Raw genomic sequence first — 22,758 nt, forward strand, 5'->3', positions numbered from 1 at the left:
TGAGGTCCAGGTATCCCCCAAATGACCTAGGGTATGTTTGGTCCTAAACTAATTGAATGTTTTTTTGTTGCTTCTGTTTTTCATCTAGAGCAGGGCTGTCCAACCTTACTTTTAAAAGTTTTTATTGAAACAATAGACAATATTTTTGATTTACCATTTTAGTGAAAGTTCTGCAGTAGTTCCCACATTTTGGACAACCCTCTGATCTAGAGCACACATTTCTCTCTCGTCTTAAGACAAAATGTAGGTCTCAATTTAATATAATCAATAAGAAACAAATTAATTTGGTCAAATGGTCTCTGTAGTTCATGAAGAATATCTGGATAAATAGTATTTGTAAAAGACTTTCTTAAGCAAGTAATATTCCAAGACTATAATTCATGCAGTTGGGTTAAGATAATTCACATGAGTTTTTTTGATTAGTGGATTAAATTCTAAAACAAAAAAATACATTTCCTCAAATTCTTTGCATGTTCTAAAAATATTCACAGAAAACTCATCACTGCACATTAATGGATTGCTGGTGGAGTTGTGAACTGATCCAACTATGCCCAAAGAGCAGTTAAACTGATCATACCCTTTGAACCAGCAATGCCATTACTAGGTCTGTATCCCAAAGAGATTCTATGAAAAGAGAAAGGATCCACATGGAGAAAAATATTCATAGTAGCTCTTTCAGTGATGGCAAAGAATTGGAAATCGAGGGAAAACAATTCCTCATCAAATGGGAAATTGCTGAACAAGTTGTGGTAAATTAATCTAATGCAGTATTATTGTTCTATAAGAAATGATGAGTGGGCAGATTTCAGAAAAATCTGGAAAGACTCACATGAACTGAGGCTGAGTGAAACAAGCAGAACCAGGAGATCATTGTACACAGTAGCAGCAACATTGTGCAATGATCAACTTTGATAGACTTAGCTCTTCTCAGCAATACAATGATCAAAGATAATTCTGTGATGGAAAATACCATCCAAATAAAGAGAAAGAATTATGGAGTTTGAATGCAGCCCAAAATATACTATTTTTGTTTTGTTTTAAAAAATCTGCTTTTTGTTTTATCTTTCTCATGGTTATTCCCTTTTGTTCTGATTCTTCTTTCACAGCATGACTAACATGGTAATATAGGGAACATGATCATGCATGATTATAACCTATATTAGATTATTTATTATCTTAGGGCAATGAGGGAAAGATAGATGGGAGAAAATTTCACAAAAATGAATGTTGAGGGGAAGCTAGGTGCCACAGTGGATAAAGCATTGACCCTGGAGTCAGAAGGACCTGAAGGCAAATTCAGCCTCAGACACTTAATAATTGCCTAGCTATGTGGCCTTGGGTAAGTCATTCAACCCCATTGCCTTCAATAAATAAATGGATGGATGGATGGATGGATGAATGAATGAATGAAAAAATGAATAAATAAAATGAATGTTGAAAACTATCTTTACATATAATTGGAAAAATAAACGAATGAATGAATTTTTTTCAAAAAGAAAGAAAACTCACCACTAGATGGAAAACTAAAATTATTAGATGCATCCTCCAGGTCTCCAGCATGTAAAGTTGCAGGATCTCTGGAAGCAAAAGAGTGATGATACTGATGAGAATACTTAGAACTAACATTTACTGTACAAGTACACATTAAAATTAATAGGAGAATCAAAGTGATCAATAAGAGTGGAACTGAGAAATAGCAGTTCTAACCAAAGCAGAAATCTTCCAGCTTCTAGCACATTCTGCCTGCTATCTTTTCCTGGCATTCAGTTCCCAAATCCTTATTATGAAAGGTAAAGAATCACACTGTAAAACCTAGACAATCAATAATCTTGGGGGGAAAATTATCTTTGTATGTTTCTAGGTGATAAAATTTTAATGACTTAGGTTAGGGGGCATAATTTAAAGAAACAATTCTAAGGACATAAGGTAAAAAAAAATACAATATAGTAAATGGAATCCCCAAAGATCTGACCATTATTAACTAAGAGACTTAGACAACACAGAGGAATCATGAAATCCTTCCAATCAATATTCCACAAGGTTTTAATTTTGAAGATTTGGAACACGATATGGATTAATATGACTGATAAACAGGTTTGCAAAGCTAGATTCACTTAATAGGCATAAGCAGCTACTGCATATTCACTGCAAAATAATAGATTTACTAGATAATTCCTAATAGCATTAACCCAATTCAATGCTGAATTATCCTTCATGCCTACAAATAGCAATTTCTTTGAATGATTATCCAGCATATAATCTTTTATATTACTTTTAGGAAACTAAGAATCTTAAAAATCCAAAATATCCCTTGAACATTCAACTCTATTTTATTCCCTCCAAATTCTGATAATCAAGCTTCCAATCTCACTTCCTACCTGCATCACCAGCTCATATTACAGATAAGCAGACTAGGACAAATAAGGACCTCTGAACATTTATGGCACAAGAGGACCAGGGTCCACACAGTTACGAAGTGACTGAGACTGGATTTGACCTCAGGAAGACGAATCTTCCTGACTGGATCTACTACTCTATCCACTGCACCACCTAGCCAACAGTGATATTCTGTAACAACTGTTAACTACACCTTTTTTTTTTTGCAAGGCAAATGGGGTTAAGTGGCTTGCCCAAGGCCACACAGCTAGGCATTTATTAAGTGTCTGAGACCGGATTTGAACCCAGGTACTACTGACTCCAAGGCCGGTGCTTTATCCACTACACCACCTAGCTGCCCCTACACCTTCTTAATAAATATAACTTTCTAAAAGCTAACAGGAGCCTAGCTGATTAGCATTAATGGGAAGTACACCAGTGGGGGCCTGGAGACCCAACCCAGCACCCAGAGGAGTATTCCAGCAGTCAAGGATATTTTAGCAACATAAAATATTTTGAAATTTAAGGAAATGTGTAAAAACACTTCTTACCGGCTTGACCTGTTGCTTTCACTTGACCTATTGCTTTCAGTGGATTCTCTAGCTGAACTGCTTCTGTCATTAGAGGGGCCAGGAGGGGATGAAAGAAGACAGTGAATGAAACAGCATTCCACTGAGATTTGTGAGACAATTCATTAAAATAAGATTGAGTGGAGAACAATGAAATATTACCATTGAGGGACAAGGAGTTGGACCCACACCCACTTTACAAAACAGCACAATCAGTCTGTATTCAATATTTTTTTTTCTCTTTTCCAGTTACTATAAACTTGTAAGATACTCATCTGGAATAGAGTTTTCATTTCTTGATGTTTTTTCTAGGTTACTCATTTTATTATTTCCTTTAGCTATTAATGAAACATGAAAATGGTTAGGGACTAACATAAAGGAAAACTTCCTAATATGAAGAAAAACTAAGTTCTATAATTAATGGGAATAGTGAATCCCACAAAGTAATTGTGTGTATTCAAATCCATACCATTTATATTATATATAAGTTATATTCTAAATATGGTCACTGGTTCCAGTCCACTGGCAAATATGCAATGTGTAACTGAATCATTGAATTCAGCCCTTTCATGGGATTCATTATTTGTACTAATTAGGACCAGCTCTATCCAAAAGTAGACTGGACTGGACTGGACTAGCCTTAGGAGGTAGTGGGTTGTTCCTCAGAGGTTGTTATGATCAAGAGGGTTCCTGACCATGTATGAGTTGAATGAAATCCTTTCCATTTATTAGATTCCAATTTGTTGCCTCATTACCTTAACCTTCTTTTGGGCACACTCAGGTTTACTTCACCTGGTAAGCACAAATAAACGTGTAGAAAGTTCTGAATCTGCTCTCTTCAAAATCACTAGTGATAACCCTATCACCAGTTCCAATGACCTGTGTTCAATCTTTGTCTTCCTTGACCTACCTCTGCAGGAAGCCTTTTTCCAATTTTCCTAGTGTCTTCTCCTCAATGATTATCTTATTTCTCCTGTATGTATCCTGTGGGTACTTCCTTTTGCATGTTATCTCGCCCATCAGACTGTGAGCTACTTGAGGGTAGGAACTGTCTTTTGTTTTTCCTCATGTTTACTGATTCTGGAGCTTATGGCACTATTGCCCACCTACTCACTCACTCCTTGCCAATAATCTTTCTCTTCACAGGTTCTCTAATGTTCAACCATTTCTTTTCCTTCCTCTTGGCTTCTTTTGACTCATTTTCCTCTTCCCATTTCCTTAAACGTGGTTGTTTCTGAGGTTCTATCCTCTGCTGTTTTTCATTTCTTTCTATTCTTGACTTTTTTTTTAAGTTTTTTTGTAAGGCAGTGGGGTTAAGTGACTTGCCCAAGGCCACACAGCTAGGTAATTATTAAGTGTCTGAGGCCGCATTTGAACTCAGATACTCCTAACTCCAGGGCTGGTGCTCTATCCACTGAGCCACCTAGCTCTCCCCTTTCTTTCTATTCTTGCAGGACCTCGTTCTATAGTGTTTCAATGATCAACATGTCATGGATGCCTCCCCTCCCCCTTCCCATCGAACCATGTCTTCCCCATCTTGAACTTGTGAAACTTAGTTTAGAAAGTCAAGTGTACTGTTGACATATTTATCTGGGACTGAATTCTATCTTCTTCACTTTACCTCAACACCCTAGTCTTTTAAATCATTTACTTCCTTGATTGACAGAAGAGCCTTCTAACTCATAAAGTCCTCTCTCCAAACTATTTGCTTTTCATCTATTGAGTCCTCATTTTTCATTCCCACTGTTACAATTTTAATTCAAGTTCTTGGACAATGATAGCAACAGTTTCTTCTTGCTCCCAAAGATAATAGGACCAAAATATTTAGAACCAAAAGAAATCTTAAGAGAATTGATTGTGATCATTTTATTTTCTAGGTGAAGAAACTGAGGAACTCACAGCTGAGGCAATACTCCAAGTCCACAGAGCTTTTAGAATAACCTTCTTACTTAATTCCTCTACCCCACTCCAAAATGTCAGTGATTTCCTCTTCTATTGAATTCAGTCCATCTCTTAAGTGACCAGACTGTACTCATCTGGGTGAGACATAAAGGTAATCTAAGATGTCACTGTCTCTGCATCTTACACCTCAGAATCTAATATAAACTCCTTGAAGACACCCCCAAATGTGGGTGCAACCTGCCTTATCAGTCTTGTCTCACACTACACAATGTCCCTTGCTCCCCTTGAGGCACTATTTGATCTAGCCATACTGAACCTAAGCTCACTGTTCCCTGATTTTTCTTTCTTCTAGAGCTGTAGAAATGCTACTTGTCACTTCTTCTACACAGTCTCCCCTGCTCCTTCCCATTGCTTTTATTTTAGATTATCACTTTCTAATGTATATTTTGGTTATCAGGATACCTTGTCTTATCTGCCCTACCAGGTGCTTTGGTAATAATTCACAAATTTAAATGCTTTATGATTTATAAGTTTCTTTCCTCAACCAAAAAGTTTATATTATTAGGTCTACAGGGCAGGTGATATTTTATATATGAGAAAACTGAGGCCCAAAAACCTGGCCACAGTCAAAGAAGAGCTGGGACTTGGACTCAAGTCTTCTGACTTTGAATGTGTCTTATTTAATTTTCTATCCCAGTGTTTAGCTCAGTTATTTGCTCATAATAAGGCAATCAGGAAAACTTAAAACCAGACTACTTTTCTAGAAAAATGATTCCAGTAAGATGGGAAAGCAATTAGCCACATTTACATATGCAATGCAGATTTCCTTCTTTCCATTTTATCAAAAGCTTTTTCTTCAATTAACCAAATTTGTGAGCTAGATACTTATAAATTGTTCATTCAAAAACATTGCCCCCCAAACATGGAGAGAACTATATGAACTGATGCAAAGTGAAATAAGAAGAATCAGATCATTGTGCACAGTAGCATCAAGGATATAAGATGATCAGCTATGAAAAGACTTGACTTCTCCGATCAGTACAATGACCCAAACCATTCCAAAGAACCATGATAAAAAAAAGAGAGAACTTTTGAACTGAAATATGAGTGCAAACTGAAATATGATTTTCTCAATTTATTTTCTTGCTTTTTTTAAATACAGAAGTTTGTTTTGCATGATTTCACGTATATAATTGATATCCTTATTGCTTGCCTTCTGAGTGGTTGTGGAAGAGGGTAAGAGGGAAGGCAAGAATTTAGAACTCAAAATTTAACAAAGAAAATAAAGTTTAAAACAAATAATAAATCTGAATGGTAAAAAAAAATACACCCGAAATAAAATCAAAATTTAGACCCCCCAACTGTTGGGCTAATATTTCCCAAATTCTTGACTTATAAATCACTTCAGCTTTTCTTACCTGTTGAACATCTCTGTTCTCAGTTTGGATTCAGTAAGACTATCTCTGACTCCATCATCTCTGTATAGACAAATATACCCCAGTTACTGTCGTGTAGAGGAGTAGAAGTGTTCATTAGAGCTTCCAGAGCCCCAGATTTCTCATACAAATTTAACCTTTCTACAGACAGTGAGTTTCCAAAGAAAGTTTGCAAAGAGAGTCCCTGAACCTCCAAATAAACTTTCTTTTCATAAACTCCAAAAGCTTTCAGATGAGAACTAGTCAGGAGAATTGCAAGGAATTCCCAAAGAGCTCCTTCAGAGCACTAAATCTTTTCCACATCCTCCAGCTGCTCATTCTGTCCATGTTTGCTTCCTTACTTTGTGCTTTCAGGTTTGCTGATTGCAGTTTTGTCATGTGGAGAGGGGTAGAAACCTGAGTGACTACTAGGGATGGATTCAGGGTTAAGAGCCATGACAAGTGTTTTTTAGGGGTGGCTAGGTGGTGCAGTGGATAAAGCACCGGCCCTGCAGTCAGGAGTACCTGGGTTCAAATCCAGTCTCAAGACATTTAATAATTACCTAGCTGTGTGGCCTTGGGCAAGCCACTTAACCCCATTTGCCTTGCAAAAAAAAAAACCTAAAAAAAAATAAAAAGAGCCATGACAAACTCAGCTCTCCTTCTGCCTAGCTGAAGGAGGGAGGGAGGTCTTGGGTAGGCTAGGACCTCTTCTCAGAGACTGTTAAATTTTCAGTATGAGCATTTACATCTCAGAAATCTGCAAATACTTACAAACCAGAGCTTGATTGATTTGCTAATTGTCCAGACTTCAGTGTGTTGTGAACATGTGTATTTAGAGAGCTGATTATTAAACACTGACCAAACGTTTCAATTCTCAAAAGGGGATAAACATTACCTCATTCAGCAAGCAAGCAAAATTAGGGTCCTGCTGTCTGTAATGCTGGCTTGTATACTAGAAAAGATGCTAAAGTAATAAGACAAGGCAGGCCCTATGGCATAGAGAATTACAGCACATACACAAGAAAATTCTAAAATTCTCTGACAGAGGAATGAGTGAAGTCCTGGCTCTGCCATTCACCTCACTGAGCCTCAGTTTTTCATATCTGTCCAACAGTTCTTATTTGCACTAAAATGGATCTTCTAAGGCCGCAATGCTTTTTTGACTAGTGTATCTGATCTCCTCCTGCTCTCCTTTCTCTCCCATCCTCCTTTCCCTCTTGTTCCCAGACATCATTCCTAGCCCTCTCTCTACATGGGGCAGCCCACAACCAACCACTCCAAGGTAGATTCTACTTACATTCCCATGTGAATGGCTCCTCCTGGGGCTTGTCTTCCAATGTCACCATCAGGCTTAGCCAGAGACACAGGGTGCTCCTCATTGATCACACTTCTCAGCTCATTAAGGAGTTGTTTTAAGTCCCGTGTAGGGTCTTCCTTCAGCATGGAAACTTTGGCAGGTACCTGAATAGTTCACACAACAAATATAACAAGTTAACATTCTACTTTTCTTTTTTTTTTTAGTTTTTTTTTTTTGCAAGGCAAATGGGGTTAAGTGGCTTGCCCAAGGCCACATAGCTAGGTAATTATTAAGTGTCTGAGACGGGATTTGAACCCAGGTACTCCTGACTGCAGGGCCGGTGCTTTATCCACTGCACCACCTAGCCACCCCAGCATTCTACTTTTCAATAAAGATGTTACACATTGTATTGGTCTGGAAATATTCAACATTGTCTAACAGATTAAAGGATTTCAAATAGGAGGCAATTATTAATTTGATTAGAAATAATTTTTAGGGGCAGCTAGGTGGTGCAGTGGATAGAGCACTGACTCTGGAGCAGGAGGACCTGAGTTCAAATCTGACCTTAGACACTTAATAATTGCCTAGCTGTGTGACCTTGGACAAGTCACTTAACCCCATTGCCTTAAATAAATTTTAAAAACTTAAAAAATAATAATTTTTAAAACTGGTGGAAACCTCAGGAACTCAGTCTAGTTCCTCATTTATATATGATGAAAAGAAACTCTTCTTTCTCAAAATCAGTCCTATATATTCTTGAATATAAAAGGTTTTACAGATCATTGTCCCTTTTTTCCATAGTAATTATCTCTTTGCATTCTACCTTTTCACATAGGTGATGCAATTTTACAAAATTGACTGGTTATCTTCTGCTCAAATATTACAAATCTAAAGTTTTTATCACAAGAAAAAAATCGCTCACTCAAGTGAACTCTACTCAGCATTCATTAAATAATTTAAGTAGGGTTTGATATTTACTATTTTAAAATGCTGACATCTTATTTTGTTTTTCATTACCTTCATTTACTAATATATCCTTCTCCTTCCCAACAAGCTCTGCCTTTATATTTTAAAGAAGAAAACAACAACACAGGTCCAGAAGCCAACCAACACTGTCAGAAGGTATGTAACATATTCCCTGCCCTTAGCTCAACACCTCTTTATTTTCTTATTAGAAATGTGGACATTCAAGTTATTTGTTTTTGGCTTTGTTTGTTTTTGTTTTGGGGGGTGAAGGGGGATGTCTTTTCATTTACATTGCTGCAGTCATTTTGTGGATTGCTTTCCTGATTTTGATTAAGGAGTTTACTTTTGAGTTAGCAAGGCAAAAAGTATAGGGAGAATAATATTAAAAGGGAAATGGTTTAACCTATTTGGGAAAACAAGCTGCTTTCAAACACAGATCTATAGTCTGAGACTGTTTTTGTACTCCCCAGGGTACTCACCACCATGCATTCACAAAGTCAGATTTTCTTCTATTTGATCACAACTTTCTACCCTTTCAGATCTTCCACCTCATTTCTAAACTTATTCCTTGCCCTCTCTGCAACCTCTAATCTCTCCACCTTTCCGGATGTTTTCTGACTTCATTTATTCTCTTTTTGATCTTGACTTAAAGGTTAAATTCTTCACTGGCTTCTTCTACTTTCAAATCCCTGGCCCCTAGCCTTACAAGCTGCAGGAAAGAACTTAAGGAAGTCACTATGACCTCTGCAACAAGGCAGTCCTTTTTATCCCCTAGCTGATTCTTCCACTCACTCCCCACACCTTCTCTTTCCTAAAGCCTCCCACATTCCCCCTCCTCCATTTCACTGAAGCACTCTGAGGCTCCTCCTCTCCCCTTTTCTCGACACTTTGGACACCTGGACACGAACAGCCAGGACCATGCTGCCTCAACTTTGCACACCTAGACATGGACAGCTGGGTCCATGTTCTCTCTTTGCACATTTGAACATGGACAGCTGGATCCATGTTCCCTCTTCTTTGCACACTTGGACATGGACAGCCAGGACCACGCTGCCTCTACTTTGCACATTTAGACATGGACAGCCAGGATCATGTCACCTCTCCTTTGCACACCTGGCATAGACAGCCGGAATCATGTCACCTCTCCTTTGCACACCTGGCATGGACATCCAGAACCATGTTGCCTCTGCTTTCCACACCTGGACACAGACATCCAGGACCATGTTGCTCTACTTTGCATACCTGGACATGCCTTCTCTGACTGGCTCATTTCCATTCTCTTCCCTCTGGGATCACTTGGCTATCTCTAGTGTGTTTTGCAGATAGACACAGGCAGTTTTCTTTCCTTTTTGGGGGTTAAGGTCCTTTTGATTACATTTGCAAAGCTCTAGAGAATCTCTTGCCAGATCCTTTATAGATGGATTCTTTTCTACACTAGTACCCATGACCTTCACTGGCCCTCAGCTCTCCCCTGCCACGACTTTCCCTTCATACTGCTAAGTCCTGTACATTCCTGGCTGTGTGTTCCCCTTAGGATTGTGAGTTTCTTGAGGGTTGGGCCATGTTTCAGAATTTCTTTGATTCTCCAGGGCTAAGTGCAGGTCCTGCCAGAATAAATGTTTAGGGATAGATTGATATTGTGATGCCCTCACACCTTAGATCATTGCAGAGCTTTTTCTTAGAGATTCATGATCACTCAAAAGAATTAAATCCCAAGGGGCGGCTAGATGGCACAGTGGATAGAGCACTGGCCCTGAAGTCAGGAGTACCTGAGTTCAAATCCAGCCTCAGACACTTAGTAATTACCTAGCTGTGCGGCCTTGGGCAAGCCACTTAACCCCATTGCCTTGCAAAAAAAAACAAAAAATAAAAAAAAAGAATTAAATCACAACTACCACAAGGGAAAAAAAATCAAATCCAAGTGCATTCACACCATATTAACCATGGATAAATACTGCCTGTCTAGGTATGAATCATCCATTGTGGAGGAACACGAACTGAAAAGAAGAGTACGCAGGATTGCTTTTGACAAAGTGCACCAGGAGTTTAATGACTCCAAAGCTTTGCCCAGAAACAAATGCCCATCTTTTTAATAAAAGGGCCCTCCTGCCTGACCTCTGCAATAGGGCTGTAGAAGACTCAGGGAATGACATCACCACCAAACTGGAGACTAATAAGAACAACTGGCATTTATATTGTAGGACTTCAAGTAACAGAGTCTTATGATGCCGTGGGCTATGGATTACCCCAAAGGCATGATGCTGAGGAGCAGGATGAACATGGGAAGGCTTCATTGTATGACCAGGAGGAAGGGGATAGATGATGTCATTGGAGAGACAGATAACTGGAAGAGGAGAGAAGTAGAAAACTGCTATCTCCTTAACAGAAATAATGAAAGTAAATACCAAGACATGGTATACTACATAATTTACCTCCACAAATTTTTTGGAAAACTATCTAGCTCTACAAACTAGCAATTAAAATGAATAATTCCCAGTTACATACATACATATTATTTTGTCCTTTATGAAGAATGTCTTGAACTAAAGTTGCACATATGCATTCCCTTATTTGCCTCAGGAGTTGGAAAAGATACTTACATGTGATACATAGTTAATGGCAGACTGGGAAGATGGTAAATTAGTAGAATGAGGTCGGGAAGCAGGCAATGATGGTATAAGGCGCTGTTTCACTGAAGAACTTGGGGTGTAACTTGGACCCTGAAGTTCCTATAAAGTAATATAGATATGGATATGGATATAAATGAGCAAAATATTCCAAAGAATTTCTGGCCTTTTGAACACAAAAAATTATGAAACCCAAATGTAATTTTATTTTACAAAATGTCAACTAGCATTTGAATACTGAATATTGAATGTAGTATTTTAAAAAGTTTAATATCACAAAAAACTTAACCCACCTAAAATTGATTAAGCCCAATCATGATTGATTTTTAAATTATTCTAAGGGAAAGACTCTTAGGAAGGAGTATTCATTCAGATTGTCAAGATAGTCCAATGTATGCTTTCAAGTTCAGAGTCATAAATATATGTATTGGTTATCTTCAGATTACCTGGGAATAACTTCATGATGAAAGTCTAGGAGAACTGATACAAACCCCAAAAAATAGTGGTATGGCCAAAGCTCCATTCTCCAAAGGCACCCTACTACTGAGAAAACAGAAGGTAGAGCTCTCCAAGTGAGTACTATAAGAAACCCGAGTCTCTTATAGTATAAAGCCAAGTCTGTTTGTGATCATGAAAAAAAAAAATGTGTTACTTTTAGATATTTGGGTCATGAGAAAACTCTGAAATTGGTATAAAATAAATTCTACCAACCGAAGAAAGCTGCAGATATCTATAGCAAGTTGAGATCTGAGATCAACATAGACCGAGAAAAGAGTTACTTTCTTGTCCTGTTTGCCTTTAGTGCTTTATATACAGATATCTGGAAAGGCTATAAAGCAATGTCCTAGTGGTGATACCATCTCACCTAAGTGTAGCAGGGGCTGCTGTGTTAGCTAAACAAATTCCCAGAAGGGGATTTGATAATTTGGCTGAATTTGAGGGGGGGGGGGGGGGATTCTTAATAATCAGAGTTGTCCAAAAGTGAAATGGACTGCCTGTGTAGGCAACGAGCTTCCTCTGTCTGGAGAGGGGATGAAGAACTGTCAGAAATATTGGGGCGGCTAGGTGGCACAATGGATAGAGCACCGACCCTAGAGTAAGGAGGACCTGAGTTCAAATCTAACCTCAGACACTTAATAATTACCTAGTTGTGTGGCCTTGGGCAAGCCACTTAACCTTATTGCCTTGCAAAAACCTAAAAAAAAAAAGACAGGAAAAAAAATTTGCAGATGACCAAGAGATTCTACCAATTAAAAAAATCTATAAAGAAAAAGAAAAAGATTCTGGTTTGTTCTTCTAAAGATCTATATACATGAAGTCAAGAGGTTAAGAAAGGTTGTGTGATTGATAGGAGAAAAATGTCTCCTGCTTTTCAATGGATTTGGCTAGATATGAAAATTTTTCATTATTTACAAAATATAGCATTTTATCATAATGTCATAAGCTGGAATAACAGAAGGCAGTAATAGAAATAGATTCAAAATTATTTCCAGGTTGACAGCAAGTAGAAAAGCAATCATGTTTTCCTCTTTTTCTTTGACTTTCCCTCAAGGTCCCTTTATGCTGCTCAGACATCTCAGTGTAGGCTGCAGGCATCATGAAGATTTGGATGTCAGAGCCCATTTTCAGCTACCAATGGTAAAAAGTTTCTACATTTGCTAGGCAGAAACCTCCAACTGCTAAGAATCCAAGTGTAGCAGGAGTTGAAGTGTTAGACAAACAGACATGGAAAATTATTTGATCATAGACTTCTCAGCAGAGAAGTAGGGAATGCCTTTTATCATAAAATTGATTATTGGGGCAGTAAGAACCAAAGAATATGAGCAAGAATATTTTGTAGTTGATTCCATTAAGAAAGCAATGGACTTGGGGCAGCTAGGTGTCATAGTGGATAAAGCACGGGCCCTGGAGTCAGGAGTACCTGGGTTCAAATCCCGTCTCAGACACTTAATAATTAACTAGCTGTGTGGCCTTGGGAAAGCCACTTAACCCTATTTGCCTTGAAAAAACTTAAAAAAAGAAACAAACAAACAAAAAAGAAAACAATGGACCCAACATTGACTAATATTTTATATATAAATACTATTTCTGGAGATAATAAACATCCTCAAGAACCAGGCAAAGATGATTTTGACCCAAGAAGCCAAACACTGTAAAAGAAATGAGGCTTAGCAGTTATCTCAAAGCACTGATAGAAAAAGTGTTTTCATGTAATGTTAATAAGGGGCATGAAGCAAGAAAGCAGGATAATTTTTAATTATTTATTTGTTCTTATTTTTGTACAAAAGATTTTTTATACATTACTAAAATATTCTTGTTTAAGAGTAAACATAATACCCCCTCCCTCCAAAAAGTATAGAGCCGCATGAATGATAAAATAAAGGAAAGAGAAAAAAATTAAAATTAATCATAATCATAATCATAATCATAATAGGTACAGCCAGGTGGTGCAGTTGACGGAGCACCGGCCCTGAAGCCAGGAGCACCCGAGCCCAAATCCAGCCCCAGATACTGACCTAAAATAAAATCAAATAATAATAAATAAGTATTAATAACAATTAATAATAATAATAGTAGTAGTAATAGGGGTGGCCAGGTTGCGCAGTGGACAGAGCACCAGCCCTGGAGCCAGGAGCACCTGAGTTCAAATCCAGCTTCAGATACCCAGCAATCACCCAGCAGTGTGACCCCAGGCAAGCCACCCAGCCCCATTTGCCCTGCAACCCCCCAAATAATAATAATAATAACAATAATAACAACAATAATAATAAATGTGCTTCAGTCTGTGTTCCAACACCTCTAGCTCTGTCATGGGGCGGGGGGGGGATCACATTCTTTATAAGTACATCACAAAAGCTGCTTACATATTTTCCCACCATTGCCATAGTTGATCACAACTCCCTCCATTCATACCTCCCCACTACCATATGTCAAGTCTGGAGGAGGGAACTCAGGCTGACATCAATATGATGCATAAGCTGGTTCGTTTATTGATCACAGGATACATACTTTTATACTCTACATTTACGTAACTAATTACATAAGCGTTTTAGCAAGCATTTTTTTCACATGCATACCTTGTATATGTCTTAGGTGATTGTTTTGAGAACCAAACAGTGTTTTGATAAACAGAGAGAAGATTGTTTTGAGAACCAAACAGTGAGTTGATAAACAAAGTGCAGAAGGTAATTATCTCAGAATGCGCTATCTATCTGAGCCTGGGAATGCACCTTGTTAGCTCAGACATGCAGCTACTCCCTTATCTAAGCTCTGAAGTACATCTTGCTGGTTAAAGCACATAACTATTTCTGTGTTAACCCTTCATAGCTCTTAGCCTGGAACATATGTGACACAACAACCATATACTATATCTTCTCTCTCCTTTCTCTCTGTGCCTCTTCTTAAATGCACTACAGGGTAGCTGAGTGGCACAGCAGACAGATCCCCGACCCTGGGGCCAAGAGGCCCCAAGCCCACATACCACCCTTTAGGCCCAGCATCCACCCAGCCCTATGGTCCCAGACAGGCCATCCAATACCAGCCCCTTGCAAGAAGTAAAAGAAGGGGGCAGCTAGGTGGTGCAGTGGATAGAGCACTGGCCCTGGAGTCAGGAGTACCTGAGTGCAAATCCAGTCTCAGACACTTAATAATTACCTAGCTGTGTGGCCTTGGGCAAGCCATTTAACCCCACTGCCTTGCAAAACAGAAAAAAAAAAGTAAAAAACCAAAATGTGTTATATCTGACCACTCTCCCCATGATCCATTCTCTGCTCCATCACTCACATCCCCCCACTTCCCCCTGTCTCCCTTCTCTCCTTCTTACTCTAGATGTCTATGCTGCATTGAGTATATATGCTATGCCCTCTCCTAGCCACCTCTGATGAGAGCAAAAGTTCCCTAATTACCCCTTGTCTTCCTCCCTTCCATATCATTGCAGTAGCTCACTGTAATTAAAAAGTCTTATTACATGAAATATCTTAGCCTATTCCCCCTCTCCTTTTTCTTTCTTCCATCACATTTCCCTTTTAACCACTGATTCCATTTTTACACTATATCATATTTTCAAATTTATCTCTCTCCTGTGCTTCATCTATAAAAGCTCCTTCTACCTACTCTATTAAATGAGAAGGTTCACATGAGTATTATCAGTGTCATTTCTCTATGCAGGAATACATGCAGTTCATCATCATCAAGTCCCTCATATTTCCCCTTCTCCTCCACTCTCTATGCTTCACCTGAGTCCTGTATTTGAAGATGAAACTTTCTGTTCAGCTCTGGCTATTCCAACAGGAACATTTGAAATTCCCCTGGTTCATTGAAAGTCCATCTTTTTCCCTGGAAGAGGACATTCAGTTTTGCTGGGTAGTTGATTCTCAGTTGCATTCCAAGCTCTTTTCCCTTCCAGAATATTGTATTCTAAGCCCTACAAGCTTTTAATGTAGTTGCTGCTAAATCCTGTGTGCTCCATGATATTTGAATTGTGTCCTTCTGGCTGCTTGTAATATTTTCTCTTTGACTTGGTATTTCTGGAACTTGGCTATAATATTCCTGGGGTTGTTGTTTTTGTTTTTTTGGAGCTCTTTCTCGGGGAGATCAGTAGATTCTCTCCATTTCTATTTTGTCCTTTGCTTCTAAGCTATCAGGGCAATTTTCCTGTAGTAATTGTTTGAAAATGATGTCAAGGCTCTTTACCTGATCATGACTTTCAGGTGTTCCAATAATTTTTAAATTATCTTTCCTTAATCTGTTTTCCATATCAGTTGTTTTTTCAATGAGATGTTTTACATTATCTTCTAATTTTTCATTCTTTTGGTTTTGAAGTATTGTCTTGATTTCTCGTAAAATCAGCAGCTTCCCTCAGTTCCATTCTACATCTGAAGGATTTATTTTCCTCAGAGAGCTTTCTTATCTCCTTTTCCATTTGGCCAATTCTGCTTTTTAAAACATTCTTCTCAACAACTTTTTGAACTGTTTTATCCATTTGACTTATGCTGGTTTTTAACATGTTATTTTCTTCAGCATTTTTTTTAATCTCCTTGACTAAGCCTCTGGCTTCTTTTTCATGTTTTTCCTGCATCTCTCTCATTTCTTTTCCCAAATTTTCTTCTATCTCCCTCACTTGATTTTCAAAGTCTTTTTTGAGTTCTGTCATAGCCTGAGCCCAATTTCTGTTTTTCTTGGAGTCTTTCGATGCAGGAGCTTGTACTTCCTCATCTTCAGATTGAGTATTTTGATCCTTCTTGGAATCATAGACAAAGTATTTGTAAATGGTGTTCCTCTTCTTTCTCTTATTCATTTCTCCAGCCTGTGCCTGGTTTTGGGGTGCTCCTTGAGCTTTTGAATATTATTGGGACACCCTCCCACAAGGATCTCCATGTGTGAGGCTCTGTCTTCCCTCCTGGTCTGTGAATGACCACAAGCGCACCCCTCTGCCATGGGGCTGAGGTGGGGGCAGGTCCTGCTGTTCTATGGGGGGGGCCTAGACTGCTATAAGGATCTGAATATGGTCAGAGCCCCAGAGTCCTGTTCCAGGGGCAGAGGATGCACCTCAGTATTCTCTCTCCACTTCCTTCCTTAGGCTCAGCACTCATGCCTGGGGGCTCCTGCTTCCCGGCTCCACCTGCTTCCAGTTCCTGGATCTGGGTTGCCCAGGCCACGCTGCTTGCTGAGTGCCCTGAGAGCTGGGCTTCAGCTCTGGCAGAGGCCCCAACCCCTGCTGATCTTCCAAGTTGTGCCTGCTGCTCCCCAGGGTGTAGATCAGGAAACTGCCCCTGCTTCCGGAAGCCCAGGCTCCCAGCACCCTGGGGTTGCCTCTGGGAGGCTGAAGTTCCTTCACTCTGGTGGGCTGCCTCTCCAACCCCATGGAGCAGAGCCTTTCTCCTCTTTTCCAGGTTACCTTGGGGTGGAGAACTGCCTCACTGGATCCCTCTGTGGGTTCTGTCTCTTGAAAATCCAGTTAGAGTCCTTATTTTATAAGTTTGGAAATATCAGAGAGAGAGAGAGAGAGAGAGAGAGAGAGAGAGAGAGAGAGAGCACCTAAGAGAGGATCCTCTCCGGTCACCATCTTGGCTCCGCCCAAAAGTAGGATAATTTTTAAAAATTCTTTTAATATTTTATTTTCCCACAATTTTAAACATTTTTTTAAAAGTTTAAGTTCCAAATTATTTCTGTCTCTTCCCCTCCTCCCCGTCCTTGAGAATATAGTCAGTTTGAGACAGGTTATACATGTATAGACATGCAAACCATTATTTCCATATTATCCATTTTGCAAAAGAAACACAAATAAAAAAGTCAAGAAAACTAATGAAAAAAGTATGATTTGATCTATATTCAGATTCCATCAGTTCTTCCTCTGGGAGTGGATAGCATTTTTCATCATAAGTCCTTTGGAATTATCTTGGATCTCTGTATAGCTGGGAATATTTGCACTATATAGCTGGGAATATCCAACAATATTGTACATCATACTATATTGCTATTACTCTGTACAATGTTCTTCTGGTTCTGTTCATTTCACTTTCAATCAGTTCATGTAAGGCAAGTCATTACAGATTTCTCTGAGAGCATCCTGCTAGTTATTTTTTATAGCCTGGTAATATTCTATCACAATCATATGCTAACATTTGTTCAGTCATTCCCCAATTGATATACATACCCTAAATTTCCAATTCTTTGCCACAACAAAAAGAGCTGCTGCTATATTTTTGTACACACATGCACGTACACACACACACACACACACACACACACACACACACACACACATTTTTTCCTTTTTGTTTTGTATCTCTCTGGGATAGAGACCAAGTGGTGGTATTGTTTTATCAAAGGTATGCAGTAGTATAGTCCTTTGAGCATAACTCCAAACTGTTCCCTAGAATGGTCGAATCAGTTCGCAATTGTACCAACAGTGCAATAGCGCTCAATTTTTCCACATCCCCTCCAACATTTGTCTTTTCCTTTTCTGTCATAATAGTCAATCTAAAAGGTATAGGGTTATTTATTTAATTTGCATTTCTCTAATCAATAGTAATAGTAATTTAGACCACTTTTTCCTATGACGAAAAGATAGCTTTGATTACTTAGTCAGAAACTCCTGTTGATATCCTTAGACCATTTATCAATTGGGCTTGTATTCTTATAAATTTGATTCAGTTCTTTATATATAATGAGGACTAGGGGCAGCTAGGTGGCACAGTGAATAGAGCACTGGCCTTGGAGTCAGGAGTACCTGGGTTCAAATCCGACCTCAGACACTTAATAATTACCTAGCTGTGTGGCCTTGGGCAAGCCACTTAAACCCATTGCCTTGAAAAAAAAATCTAAAAAAAAAATGATAGAACTATATATAATGAGGACTTTATTAGAAGAAATCTGCTGTAAACATTTTTTCACACTTAGGATTATGGTATTTCCACCATCTTTTTTTCCCCTATTTGTCCAAGTCAGATGTTTTGCATCTGACTACCCCCCCCAATCTGCCCTTCCTTCTAATACAACCCTCCTCACCTTCTGTTATCATCTTCCCTTCCTACTTCCCCATAGGATAAAATAGATTTTTACAACCAAATGATTGTAGTTTTTTTTCCTTCTTTGAGACAATTCTAATGAGAGTAAGATTCAAGCATTCCTCCCTATCTTCCCCTCCATATTCAACTCACATCTGTGACATCTCTGTACACTAACTGATCTAGTTGTGAGAAAATTCTTAGGAGTTATATCATATTTCCCCATGTATAAGCTGCACTCTTTTTAGAAAATCTGGAATCTAAAAACTGGGTGCATCTTATACAGTGGTTATAGATTTTTTGACTTGCATTTCCCACTTTTTCACACTTGTCTTTGTGCTCAATGTTTGACATTTGATATTGGTATATTAGGTTACATTTTGCTAAAATCTGCCCAGAAATGGCTCAGAAAGGATTTTTGTACAGTGCTGAATTCAAGTTCAAAGTGAACCAATTTGAAAAAAAAGTCATTACTCAATTGACAAATGGTCAAAGGATGTGTGATGTGCGCAATTTACAGATGAGATCAAAGCAATCCATAGTCATATAAAAAATTGCTCCTAAATCATTACTTATTAGAGAAATGAAAATTAAAACTTCTCTAAGGTACCACCTCACACCTCTCAGACTGGCCAATATGACCAGAAAGGACAATGATTATTGTTGGAAGGGTTGTGGGAAATCTGGGACACTATTACATTATTGGTGGAGCTGTGAACTCATTCAACCTTTCTGGAGAGAAATTTGGAATTACACCCAAAGGGCAACAAAAATGTGCATACCCTTTGATCCAGCAATACCACTACTGGGTCTATACCCTGAAGAGATGATGAAAAAGGGTAAAAACATCACTTGTACAAAAATATTTATAGTAGCCCTGTTTGTGGTGGCAAAGAATTGGAAATCAAGTAAATGTCCTTCAATTGGGGAATGGCTTAGCAAACTGTGGTATATGTATGTCATGGAACACTATTGTTCTTTTAGAAACAGGAGGGATGGGAATTCAGGGAAGCCTGGAGGCTGAGTGAGATGAGCAGAACCAGAAAAACATTATATACCCTAACAGCAACATGGGGGTGATGATCAACCTTGATGGACTCGCTCATTCCATCAGTGCAACAATCAGGGACAATTTGGGCCATCTGCAATGGAAAATACCTTCTCTTTCCAGAGAAACAACAGTGGAGTTTGAACAAAGACCAAGGACTATTACCTTAAATTTAGAAAAAAAAAACTGATATCTTATTGTCTGATCTTGTTATCTCTTATACTTTGTTTCTTCCTTAGGGATATGATTTCTCTCTCATCACATTCAATTTGGATCAATGCATACCATGGAAACAATGTAAAGATTGACAAATTACCTTCTGTGGAGGTGGGGAGAGGGAAGTAAGATTAGGGGAAAAATTGTAAAACCCAAAATAAATTAAATCTTTAATTAAAAAAACAACAAAGTGATCCATTTTGCAAAAGGGAATAGAAATCATGCTGCCGGACATCAGTTTGATCTTCCTCCTCCAATTAAAAAAACAACCAGAAGCTGGTTTTGGGAAAAAGAAACCAACTGAAAACACCCTGGCAGAAGAAGCCCATGAGAGGCAAGGCAGCCAAATGGCCTGAGTTTGAGAAAGAGTTGAAGAGATGGATTGAAGAGCAAAGGGCCATTGGAATTCCTGTGTCCACAAAGATAGTTCAGCAGGAGGCAAGAAGAGCTGTTGATGAAAAAGAAGTGACTAATTTCAAAGGAAGACATAATGAGTGCTTCAGGTTCATGAAGACATTATAAACTAAGCATGCGTCCATGCACCAGACTTGCCCAGAGAGAGCTCGTGGTCAACCCCAGACCAGAGCCCAGGCAAGAGAACCGTCAGAGCCTCTCCTAAGACAGTGATTCGTCATCAAACACAGATGAGTTCATGGATGGGAGTTTTGACAGTGATGAGGAGTTGCATCAATTTTATGATGACTAAAACAAGTTCAATAACTTTATAGAATACATTTTTTTTTCAAATTTTGGGCCCCCAAATTAAGGTGCATCTTATACATGGGAAATGTGGTAAATTTCATCTTCCCACATAGGAATGTAAACAATTTAGCTTTATTCTTTTCTTTATCCTGTTTATCTTTTTAAGCTTCTCTTGAGTCTTGTATTTGAAAGTTAAATTTTCTATTCAGCTCTGGGCTTTTCATTAGGGCTGGGTAGGTGATTCTTAGTTGTAATCCTGGCTCCTTTGTTCTCCAGAGTATTATATTCTAAGGCCTCTGATCCTTTAATATAGAAACTGTTAAATCTGCTTACAAAATGTTGTTCATGACCTGGAAACTCTGGAATTTGGCTATGATATTCCTGCATGTTTTCATTTTTTCATTTCATTTTCAGGTGGTAATCATCAGATTCTTTCAGTTTCTATTTTACCCTAGAGTATTGGAAGTTTTTCTTGATAATTTCTTCAAATATTGTGTCTATCATGATTGGATAATTCTTAAATTATCTCTTCTCAATCTATTTTCCAGATCAATGGTTTTTTCAATGAGCTATTTCACATTTTCTTCTGATTTTTCATCCTTTTGATTTTGTTTTATTGTTTCTTGGTATCTCCTGGTGTCATTAGCTTCCAGGTAATCAATTCTAATTTTTAAGGAATTATTTGTTTCAGTGGGCTTTCTTTACCTTCTCTTCTATTTGGCCAATACTACTTCTTAAGTAGTTATTTTCTTCAATGAACTTTTGTATAACTTTTCCCATATGGTCAAGTCTGCTTTTTAAGGAGTTCTTCTCTTCAGTGGATTTTTTAACTTTTTTCCATTTGGTCTATTCTGTTTTTTAAGGTGATATTTTCTTCAGTACTTTTTGTGCTTCCTTTACCAAGCTGTTGACTTTTTTTGTCATGATTTTTTTTTTAGATTTTTGCAAGGCAATGGGGTTAAGTGGCTTGCCCAAGGCCACACAGCTAGGTAATCATTAAATGTCTGAGACCAGATTTGAACCCAGGTACTCCTGACTCCAGGGCCGGTGGTTTATCAACTGAGCCACCCAGCCACCCCTTGTCATGATTTTCTTGTATCACTCACATTTCTTTACCTAGTTTTCCTCAAACCTCTTTTATTTGATCTTTTTTTAAAATTTTATTTAAGGCAATAGGGTTAAGAGACTTGTCCAAGGTCACATAGCTAGGTAATTAAGTGTCTGAGGCCAGATTTGAACTTAAGTCCTCCTAACTCCAGGGCCAGTACTCTATCCCACTGCAGCATCTAACTGCCCTTTATTTGACCTTTAAAATCTTTTTGAGTTCTCATGGGAAATTGTTTTGGGGCCTGAAACTAATTTACATTTTTCTTTGAGGCTTTGGATATAGCAAATTTCTGAGTTTCTGTTTTGATCTTCCTGTCACCACTGTAACTTTCTATGGGTAGGTTTTTGTTGTTGTTTGTTCATTTTTCCAGCTTATTTCTTCACTTTGATCCCGATGCTAAAGTTGGGTCCTGCTCTGAGGTAAGGGGGTCACTGTCCCAAATTTCAGGGCTTTTGTAGAGTTATTTTCAGAGCTAGACCTTACCTTTACATCCAACGTGTGCTGCAGTTTCAAGCGTATTGATTCTTGCTCCTGACGCTGGATTATGTCTTGACATTCTGCAAACTGCAAAGATGCCTACAATCAAACAAACACATAGACTTTGACAGTGAACCAATTAATTTTCCCAAATCTATCATCTGAATAAATCCTGAGAGGTCTTGATTAAGCTAGAGTTAGACAAGAACACACATGAGCAGTTAGAATTAGACTAAAACACACATGGGCAGCTTTGTGATACAGTGGATAGAGCACTGGACCTGAAGTAAAAAAAAAACCTGAGCTTAGTTCCAGCCTCAGACACTTACTAGCTCTGAGACCCTGGGCAAGTCACTTAATCCTGTTTGCCTTCATTTACTCATCTGTAAAATGACCTGAAGAAATGGCAAACCACTCCAGTATCTTCACCAAGAAAACTCCAAAATGGGTTCATAAAGAGTCAGACAGGGCTGAAACAATTCAACAACAGCAAAGAACAGAGCTGGGATCAAAAGATAGAAAGTACAAAGACAGAAAGTGAGGT

At 38.5% G+C, this 22,758-nt stretch overlaps 1 protein-coding gene across 11 annotated transcripts in view; it reads right to left on the reverse strand.

The window, feature by feature from the left end:
- Positions 1-22,758, reverse strand: part of CCDC158 (coiled-coil domain containing 158) — a 112,788-nt gene that overhangs the window by 20,357 nt on the left and 69,673 nt on the right. For all 11 annotated transcript variants that reach the window (XM_074228494.1, XM_074228491.1, XM_074228497.1 and 8 more), the window contains 6 exons: positions 22,221-22,313; positions 11,129-11,257; positions 7,563-7,726; positions 6,266-6,325; positions 2,928-2,990; positions 1,510-1,577 (listed from right to left, as the gene is read on the reverse strand). In XM_074228494.1, coding sequence (XP_074084595.1) covers positions 1,510-1,577; positions 2,928-2,990; positions 6,266-6,325; positions 7,563-7,726; positions 11,129-11,257; positions 22,221-22,313 — 577 coding nt within the window. The remainder of the gene's footprint in view (positions 1-1,509; positions 1,578-2,927; positions 2,991-6,265; positions 6,326-7,562; positions 7,727-11,128; positions 11,258-22,220; positions 22,314-22,758) is intronic.

The sequence above is a fragment of the Macrotis lagotis genome, chromosome 3 (assembly GCF_037893015.1).
Source record: "Macrotis lagotis isolate mMagLag1 chromosome 3, bilby.v1.9.chrom.fasta, whole genome shotgun sequence".
In the NCBI taxonomy this organism is placed as follows: domain Eukaryota; kingdom Metazoa; phylum Chordata; class Mammalia; order Peramelemorphia; family Peramelidae; genus Macrotis; species Macrotis lagotis.